This window comes from Rosa rugosa, chromosome 6, assembly GCF_958449725.1.
Source record: "Rosa rugosa chromosome 6, drRosRugo1.1, whole genome shotgun sequence".
Classification (NCBI taxonomy): domain Eukaryota; kingdom Viridiplantae; phylum Streptophyta; class Magnoliopsida; order Rosales; family Rosaceae; genus Rosa; species Rosa rugosa.
Window position 1 is genome coordinate 29344190 of NC_084825.1, and position 10951 is coordinate 29355140.

Here is a 10951-nt window from a genome sequence, read left to right on the forward strand (position 1 = left end):
GTTGATATAATTATCTCAATAGGTTTCTAGGTATTGTACTTAGCTTACAACTCCTATTAATGAATCAAGTTATAATCCAATTTGCATTCTGCATAATAGATGATGATAGGTCCATTTAATTCTAACATTGACACCATAACCTTGTAGAATTGGGTGAGGAGAGTCGCCAATTTTTTGAAAATCAAATTTTCTGAGGGTTTTTATGGGTTTGAGAGCTGATAAAAACATGTGGAAATGAGAAAATAAAATAAATTGTATGAAGAATACTTGCACTTCTATTGAAGTCTTCATTCTCAACATCGGAAAATTCTACAATGTGTCAACGTATGACATGCATACAATTGCTTTAAAGTGGTAAAATGAGTCCTCAAAATAGTAATATTAGTCTTCAAAGTGGTAACATAAGTCCTCAAGTAGTAAAATGAGTCCTTAAAGTGTAAAATGAGTTCTCAAAGTGATAAAAAATAGTTAATGTATGAGAAATATTAACATACCATAGCCTGACCCCTCAACATCATCATTCATCAATAAACTTCAACATATTCTCTCTCAACATCTATCTTCAGATGTAGTGTTTATGATTCTTGAATTTGACATCGATCTTCCATCTTTTCCTTTAATTACAACAGAGTAACGACTTGTCCTCTTTTCTGTCTCTTTCGTGTAATCTTTCTATTTTGATTCATATCTCGTATTCCATACTCATTTTATGTGTTTTTCTACCTTGTACATAATTTTCTCGTAAATCAAATAAATTGATTAGTAATGCATAAAATATACTCAAGGGAAAACTTAATCTTAAGTATGTAACAAACATTAAGCATATCATATTGAACATATATATCAAATGTGAACCATCAATTACAGACATACAGACATATATGTTGTTATATAATTATACTCTTAAAAACCATTCTTTTAATTTCAACACTTATATTAAATTTAAGGGTGAGTGAAGATCGACGGTTACAATTCTCTTCTTTTCAGAAATTTTGAAATTAACTTAGTTATCATCCATCATCTTCATCACAAAAACTTAACTCATCTTTTTTTGACAATTATCCCACACATCACATTGTTAATTCATTGAAGAATGGAATTAATAATCGACAGTTAAAAGATTGTGTAAAAAACTATGTAAAAATAGTGGCCATTGAACTTGATCGTACGTGTGTGTGTGTAATCACAAAATCATAGTTGCCGCTCTCTTTAGAGCTTTTTTGGATTTATCATAAATTTTTTTTTAAAAAATGGAATTTTGAGCTTAACTTTTATAGGAGAATTAATGTTTCAAGAGCTATTCCTTAATCAGCTCTTGAAGGATTATCAAATCTCCAAACTTATCCGTCAAAAATGTCAACAGAATGTCAACTATGCATGATGTTGTCTTAATATAAGTAGTGAGACAAATGATGGTTCAAAACCTAAGCAGCCCGCTTACATTTTCCAAAGTCAGTCTCTCAATTTTAACTAAGCGATGTTGACACTTGCTGTACTAATGCTGAAACCACCATAACAGTGATGCAAAAAAGAAAAGTCCAATATATATATATATAGGAAGGGAGAAAACTCCAATAATGTCAATGATGAGAGGTCCAATGTGGCTTGCATTAAGAAAGAGAGGAATGTCCTCTTTAAATTCAAGCAAAAGTCTTCAAGATCCTTTGTTTGAGCTTCATTCTTGGGTTGACAAAGATTGCTGTAACTGGGATGGCATAGTCTGCAACAACTAAGCAAGTAACATCATTGAGCTTCATCTTTGGGATGCATGAATCTCTAGTACACTTTTAATGTCAATAGGAAGTCTTTCACATTTGGAGACATTGATCCTTTTCGTAAATTTGTTCTCTGGTTTGTAAGCTTTTATTTGGACTTGCATATAACACAGAATTCATCAATCACATGCATTTAAAGTTTACTTAAGAACAAGAATTACAAACTTTAGACTACTATCCGGATGATATTATAATTAGGAAAGTGAATAAATATTGTAATATGTGGAAATCTAATTAAGATGTGAAGTAATATTCACATAAGCGTAATATTTGGTAATGTATGTAAATTAGAGACTAACCATATGCAATGAGGATTCCTCAATGGGTAAGAATCCTTAGGCATTGTCTTCTATAAATAACATGGTCCCTGCTTTCGCAATACACACAAGCAATATACTATCCCCACTATATAGAGTATTGGAAAAATGCAGAAGATCAAGTTATCGGCATTGACACAATGACATTTTCTTCATCAAGTAAGTATTCCGGAATCATTGACCTCTGTTTGATATATCTATGTTTGTGTTCTTATGGTAATATGCTATGTCTAAATGATTATTTTACATGGTCCACTTCCAACATTTCAAAATCTTACAAATTTGCAGTACTTGGATCTTTCTGTAAGCTCAATCTTCGGTCCATTCCAACATTCGATTGGAAATTTTTCAAATTTGCAAAACTTGGACCTTTCTTCAAAGAGGAATTTTAATATACACCTAATTTATGTAAGATGTAATGAATAAAACCCAACAAACATTTTTTTTTTTTTCAATATACACCCAAAATGTGCCAACTAGGATAAATACTATGTCTTAACTTTTCTAAAATTTACCCAAATTGCCACAACTCAAATATAACATCAACATAATAAATGAGCATAATTGACATATACTTTCAATATTTTGAATACAAAGGTCCGCAATGCAAAATAGAGGAGTCCTATATATATTTGAATGGAGAAAACTCCAATATTGTCGATGATGAGAGGCCCAATGTGGCTTGAATTGAGGAAGAGAGGAAGGGCCTCCTTAAATTCAATCAAGGTCTTCAAGATACTTCGTTTGAGCTTCATTCTTAGGTTGACAAAGACTGTTGTAACTAAGATGTCATATTCTGCAACAACCAAACAAGTAACATCATCGAGCTTCGTCTTTGGAATGCACAAATCTCTGGTACACTTTCAATGTCAATAGGAAGTTCTTCGCATTTGAAGACCTTGATCATTTTCGCCAATTCGTTCTCTGGCCCACTTCCAACATCGATTGGAAATCTTTCAAATTTGCAATACTTGGACCTTTCTGTAAACTCAATCTTCGGTCCACTTGCAACATCGATTGGAAATCTTTCAAATTGAGATATTGCAACTCATTACATTCAATAGTATGAAAAGCATCTCCCAATTTATTTGAATGAGCTTCTGGAGTGTGTAATCTTATGGCTAACTTGGATGACTATATGATTATAGAATTATCTTATAATTAGTATATACTTGGCGTTGGTAAGATAAAAAATATAGTTATCTTTTGCACATTTTGCAGTCACCATTAGTATCATTAGCAACATATGAATAAACATCTTCAGAGGATCACCATATCTTATCATTACAATCAAGTGTTAAACAGCGACAAGTGTAGCCTATGGCCCACCATTGTACCGATACTCATAACTAAATCATTTGTTAGGTGTTGACTTTTAACGAGATGGTACATGCATGAGAGATGATGCACATATCTATGCAATTTCAATTGTAGAATTAAAATTAAGTCAACTAAAAAAATCATAAATCCTTCATCTCAAGAGAACGTGAAAATATAACGTTTGATTCTCGTAAAGAGATATATACATCTCACAATTCTCTTTATAAATAAGTATCCATCATTCAAATGCAAATTTTTATTTGTTCGTGTTTGCTCGTTCAAATAATAAAAATTTCATTCACTTGTAAAAAAAAATTCCTTCATTCATTCGCTTGAAATTTCATTTACTTAGATGATGAGGGTGGGAAGTTGAGAAAGATGGTTTTATCCATATTATATAGGGAGTAAATGAAAACTCAGATTTTCCAAGATGCAGTATGGAACTGGAAAAGCTTGTTTATGTATTTAAGGAAAAACATGAAGTGAAAAAACAAAGGTACTGTTGGTGTCGAAAAATTCCGTAGAGGAGTTTGACTCACCAATGAATGCGGACTGGAGCGGGAGCTGACCGGGAATGATCTAGAAGCTTCCCTCGAGCGTTGACCTGGAGTTTGACCGTCGGCTCGAGGAGAAGGGGGGGTACCTGCAGAAAACTCTCTGATGCCTAAGTTAGTATGTTTCTTAGTAATGGAGCAGAGAGAATTGGAATTCGATGGATTACCTGGACGTCGAGCCTCCTTTATATAGGCGATGACTTACTTAGGGAGCAAGCCGTCATTATTCCGGCTTTTATGGCTGCATTTATTTACACACTTTATGATGACAATTATTGCTGCACTAATAACAGTTAATCATTGCATACTTACGACCGTCATTCATTGCGTATTTATGATAGTCATTCATTGCGCACTTATAATCATACTCATTGTGCGTAGTTATTGTCGTAATAATCACCGCATTCATGACTGAAATCTAATGCATACTAACTACGGAGTTAATCGCTTTAATTGCAGGCCCAGCAGAATTTGACCACTCCCACAGGTACAATTTATTGTGATTTTATGAAATGGACCACATACTCCATGCTTATCCAATACGCGGGTCATTCCTCAATATGATCAATTTGAAAGATACCCCAACGGTCAACATAAGGAAGAAGAAAAATAACAATAGAAGAAGAAAGATAAGCCTAAAAAAAATGTTAAAGACAGAGTGATTATGAATTCATTAAGGAATAATTAAGACATTTTCACTCACCATATGGTTATTTTTTATTGATTTTGGAAGATAAGGTTAAAAATGAACTTAACGACCCAAACTTGGTCATTTTTCAAAATTTCTCATACCTTATTGTAATTGTAGTTGTGGAGATTGTTGTTATTTGTGATGAATATGTAGGTATCTTGTGGTTGAGATTGGTTATGTATTTTTCAAAAGTGTTGTGTTTTTGTTTTCACAAGTATGGTTAGTTCATTTTTAGGGATATTTTTATCAAATTTTCAGTTGAAATTCTTCTAAGTGGGTCCTGGGTCCACAAGGCAACTTCAGATTTTGAGTAGTATGGGAACGATCTCATCAGTTATGCAATCTTAACATGATTTTAGTTATTGGTTCTCCAAAATTTCAAAGGCAATAGGCATCAAGTATACTGCGTAATATGTATTTCATAGTATGGTTTTATGGCTTGCTTTAATCCCTTGTTTCTAGAGCATTACGCATCTAATTGTCAATTTATGGTTCATATAATGGCTTGAACTGGCAATTAAGAGTCATCTTGACTCCTAAAATGGCTAGATTGATACCTCATAAGAAACCTTAGGTTTATGGTCATACAATGGCTAGATACATAATTTGTCTCATAATAATAGTTAATGCATCAATCTGAATATGTTCACTCATTGACATTTGCTATAGTATAGACCTTAGATCCCAATTTATTTATCAAAGGTTCATTTACATTTGAGCTAAAATCATTTTACCACCTTGAAATTTACACTTAAAATCAGTTGTGCCCCCAAACTTCTAATTTGATCGCATGTGCCATTGTACTCTCTAATTTGATCAATTATGGCCAATCCTTCACTAATCTATCAATTTATTCATATATTGTTGTCCACTCAAACTAGTTTTTAGCCTTTAATCATGCAAGAAACACACTATTTACATGATCAAGACTAAAAATTGACCCTAAGTGGGCATGCATTGTCACTAATTTATGAAGAAATTGGGTAATTATTTTATTAATGATTATGATTGATCATATTAGAGAGTATAAGGGCATATGTGATTAAATTAAAGTTCGGGGGTGTGAGCCCCGGAAAATTTATCGAGCTTAAATTGAGATCGTTCAACAAGTTATTTATTTACGATCTCAATAAATGTCAAGATGCTCGAGAAAATTTTCAGAAATTTTCATAAAGTGAAATCCTCAATTTAGGAGTTGGATAATAAAGTACACGACCCGACGAGTTCGTGGAAATTTTCGGGAGATTTTTCGGATACTCGAGCTATTTACCGTGATTTTCTGAAGTTTAGAGATTTTAGAAAATAAAAAGAAAACCAACGGTGCAATCAAGGCCGTCCATTAGGCACCGCTTGATCACCGCCGTCCAAAAACAAATAAAGGAGTTTATAAATGGGCCTGGGATCAGAGGAGTGATCCAGAAATCTCGAGAGAGAAGCTCGAAGCTTCTGACCCAAAGGGAGAGCGCCGACCCGGAAGAGAAACCCGACCGGAAATCTCACCTCCGGCCACCGTTGGCCGAGAAATTTATGTCTATCGCCTCCTCTCGTCGTCGCCGTCACTCCTATGGTCTTCGATTGCCCATGCACCGGACGAGGAGGGAGAAACGTCAGTGAGAAGGTCTGAGTCTCTCCGGCGAGTTCTGCAATTTCCGGCCACCGTCGGAGCTGCAAGTGGTATGAAAAACTATCCCCTCGTCATGCTCTACACGTTTGTGTACATAGTTTACGAATTGGATTAAGTTTTGATGTTTTTCGTTCTTGGGTGACTTCGGCTCCGTCGAAATTCTTCGACGCCGGTAGCTTTTCCGGCATTGATGGGCTTTGTTTCTTGCTCGACTGCAACTGTAGGCAAGATATTGGCCAGCTTTCTGGGTAGATTACGTCAACATCCTCAGTCCCTCAGCTACCTAGTTTCGGCATGTGGTTTGGCTTGATTGCAGTGGGATTTTGAAGGTATATTTCAAACCTCGAATCAAGTTTTGATCTTGGTTTGGTTCTTGGAAGATAGGAAACTGAGTTTGGTTTGGTATGGTGAGATGAAATCTCTATCTGATATCGATTGTGTTAAGTTAGTTTACTGATGGCTTTTGGAGTTTATGCTCGAATTAGGAATTAAGTTTGGTGGAGTTGATTGTTTGTATGTGTTATGAACAGTGTTGTGGTTGAATTCGGATTACCCTGGTTGTGTGTTCAAGTTTATTAAGTTGTTGAGAGTTGATAATCGGGTATTGTGATCTTGAAGTGGATAATTGGTAAACTTGATGTTTTGTTATGGTTTATAAGGTAAATTGTCAAGGAAATGGTTGTGAAGAGTGAACTTGGTCACGTGTGATTTTGGGTGTCCTTAGTAGTTTGGACACACCTTGTGAGGCTAATAAGTAAAGAAATGAAAATAGCATATTGGGTGGCCTTAGTAAATTTCGGGTACGCCTAATATGTTTGAAATTAAGTCGTTGCTTGATTTACTTCGACATAGTCGTAATTGGTCGATATTGTAAATTTCAAGTAAATGTTCGGTAATTTGGGGTTTAATTATCGAACTTGTCGCAATTGGTCAAACAATGGTCAAAGTTAGTCAATCTTGGTCAAACCAGGAAAGGTTGGTCAAACATTGGTCAACTCCTGGTCAAACCAGGAAAAGTTGGTTTGGACGATATATTAATCGTCGAGATTTCGTATAATTGTTCAAAAGATATTGACTATTGAAATGTCGGAATCTATGACTCCAGTTACCCGAGGAACGGAAGGTTCGTGACTCTCGGAGTACGTGAGAGAAAGCGTCGGAATCCAGGTAGGGATTCAGGACTCTCCTCGGTTGGTGATTTTCTTTTATATTTTATTAATGTGATGCATGATAAGTGGTATGGGTTGGTTATGTAAAATGCAATGCATACTAACCAATCCGTGAGAAAATGTGTGATGGCTTGAGAGCGAAGGGTGGCTCTGACTTCCTTGGGTTCGATCCCCTTAACCTCCGGAGGGTTAGTTACACCAGTCGGACGGTGAGCGATCGCAATGACGACCCGATCCGTGTGTGTAGCTAGGTAGCGGACGCTCTCGCTACGCTTACCTGGTGATAAATAAATTTGAGGTAAGGTCGTGTAGTGGGTCTATGGGACCGGCCATCAGGTAATATTTGGATTGGCGCCGTATTTATTTAAGCATCATGCATCGGTTTTCAAGTTGAAAATCATTAAAGTTTGTCGTTCCTTTAAATATGTGGTTTAAATATGTTTTCATACTGGGCAGCCCAAATATTTGTTTATTGGTTTTAAGTCTAGTTGAGGTAGAGTTCCTGTTGAGCAGCGAGGACGAAAGCTCACCCCCTACAACAGTATGGATGCAGGTACTGTGCACTGGTGACGGGACAATGGCGGACGGAGCTGGGTGTGCAGAACAAGTTTGGTAAACCCCCTTCTGGGCTTTATTCTGATTTCCATTCCTCAAACTTTGTGTCCCGGAACTTGTGTGAAACTATTCTTGGGTCAAATCTAGCTGAATTCTTATTCCTTAAATTTTGTGCCTCTTGAGTGAGCATTCAGTTCAAGTCTAGACGAACAAATTGAACCTAGCGATTCAAGGATTTTCACCTCAAAAATATTGGTAGCTTCCGCTGTGTTTTACGAAAAGTTTTTCAAACTAAATGCCTAGCGGTTCTCTAGAATGTAAATCGAGCGTTCGGTTTATGTTTTAGAGGCTCGCGGCACTGTGACGTGCTTAAGCTGGTGAGGTGCAGCTTGGGGCGTTACAGGGGGCATAGGCAATTTTAGGCATAAAGTCCAAGGCGGTAAAATGAATTTATCTCTTTACATTTCTATAAGACTATAACCCTTCTTTTCTTTTCTAATTTATGAAAAAAACTTCTTGACCTAGCGCGGCGTTGCTAGGGTTTACTTTCTAGAGATGTAGAAAGCAAAATTTCTACTACCATGGATTTGGAAATTCTTAGTTGGAATTGTAGAGGGATCTGCAATGACACAACAACGAGAGCATTGAAAGATTTGATTGCTCAGAACCGTCCTCAAGTTGTTTTCATCTGTGAAACAAAAATCAGTCGTCTCTCTGATTTTAACGCTTTGTCTACTGCCTTAGGGTTTCCCAATTCACGGGAAGTCTTGAGTGATGGGCAGGCTGGGGGTTTGGGTATGTTTTGGAGTGACGAAGTCCAGGCGAAGATTGGAACAGTCTCACAACATCATATGGATCTGTTTATTGACAGCGGTGTTGGCAATCCACACTGGAGATTGACTGGCTTTTACGGCTATGCCCGGACGTCAGAGCGTGATCGTTCCTGGCAGCTGTTACGGGATTTGAGAGATTAGGATGTACTGCCATGGGTTGTTATTGGGGATTTCAACGAGATCCTCAATAATGATGAGAAGAAAGACGGTCCGACAAGGGCAGAGAGACAAATGCGGGGGTTTCGTGATGCTCTAGGTTATGGGGATTTAATAGACCTAGGGTTTCATGGCCCTCAATCTACATGGTGGAACTCGGAAACCCAGCTCCGTCTGGACAGAGCAGTTTGCACACCTTCCTGGTTTGATATCTATGGCCATGCGAGACTACAACATCTGCCGCCTAGCGATTCAGATCACGTCCCTATCCTGCTTCATGCCAGCACGGTCCCATTGCCTAAGAGAAGGATCCATCGTAGATTCAAGTTTGAATCTCACTGGTTGCAGAATAGTGAGTGTGATGATGTTGTGAAGACGGCATGGGCTATTGATGTTCCTGGTTCACCCATGTTTCGTGTAACGCAGAAGATTACCTATACAAGGTTAGAGCTAGATAAATGGCAGAAAAGGGCGTATAAGGGTAGACAATTGCAGATGCTTGGCATTAGAGCGAGAATGGAGGAATTGCTTGATGTTCAGTTGTCTGAGGCTGTGACGAGGGAGAAGAAACAATTGACGGAAAAGCTGCAGTGTCTTCTTTCACAAGAAGAAAGCTTTTGGAAGCAACGTTCCAAAGTGCATTGGTTGAAAGAGGGAGACCGAAATACAAGTTATTTTCATAGGAAGACTGCTAATAGAAGGAGAAAAAATACTCTTTGTGGTTTGTATAATGAAGATGGCGAATGGTGTGAGGAGGATGAGGAAGTGGAGAAGGTGATAACTTCTTATTTCTCTACTATGTTTACTGCCTCCGAGATTGATATGGAAGCTATGAACACTACCTTGGAAGCAATCCAGCCTTGCGTTTCTCAATAGATGAATATTCAGTTATGTGCACAATATTCTCAGGAAGAGGTGAGGTGTGCTTTATTTCAGATGTATCCAACCAAGTCCCCTGGGCCGGATGGTATGCCTCCCCTATTTTTCCAACACTATTGGGAAACTATTGGAAGCGACATTACTGCGGCAGTACAAAATTGTTTACAAACAGGTCAGTTTTTGAAGCAGATTAATTTTACACACATATGCCTTATTCCAAAAGTGCCTAATCCGGAACATATGGCTGATTTGAGGCCTATTGCATTATGTAATGTAATCTACAAGATATGTTCGAAGGTTATTGCCAACAGATTGAAGCTTTTTCTCCCAAATTTGATATCTCCATTTCAAAGTGCATTTGTACCAGGCAGGCTGATTACAGACAATATACTTGTCGCTAACGAAGTAGCTCATTTTGTGCATAATAAAAGGGATGGAAATGAGGGCTTTATGGCTCTAAAGCTCGACTTTAGTAAGGCCTATGACAGGATGGAGTGGACTTTCCTTCGGAGGGTGATGGAGAGATTTGGTTTTGCTTCTAGCTGGATTGATACGGTAATGCAGTGTGTTTGCTATGTAAGGTACTCTTTCTTGATCCGTGGTAAACCTCGGGGGTTGGTTATCCCTAGCAGAGGACTAAGGCAAGGTGATCCTTTATCACCTTATTTATTTCTCATTGGAGCAGAGGGTTTTTCTGCTTTACTTCGACAAAAACAGGAGTTAGGGGCTCTATCCGGCATTGAGGTTTGTCATGAAGCCCCAGCAATTAACCATTTATTGTTTGCTGATGACAGCATGCTTTATGGCCACGCCTCTTTAGAGGATTGTTATCAGATTCAAGAAATGCTTGAGACTTATGGTAGAGCCTCTGGTCGATCAGTTGGTTAATTTTAACAAGAGTTCTGTTGTTTTTAGCAAAAATGTTTCAGAGTTCATGAGAGATGAAATTGCTAGCCTTTTGGGGGTTGAGGAAGTGGAGTCTCATGAGAAATATTTGGGTTTGCCAACTTACGTGGGTAGGAACAAAACTTCTACCTTTCATTACATCAAAGATAATTTGTCAAGGAAGCTAGCAAAT

At 37.4% G+C, this 10951-nt stretch overlaps 1 protein-coding gene across 1 annotated transcript; it reads left to right on the top strand.

The window, feature by feature from the left end:
• The first annotated feature begins 9069 nt into the window (after nucleotides 1-9069).
• On the top strand, nucleotides 9070-9870 carry LOC133716556 (uncharacterized). The gene has a single exon (XM_062143253.1). It carries the CDS (start codon nucleotides 9070-9072, stop codon nucleotides 9868-9870), a length of 801 nt encoding a protein of 266 aa, XP_061999237.1.
• Nucleotides 9871-10951: the final 1081 nt, after the last annotated feature.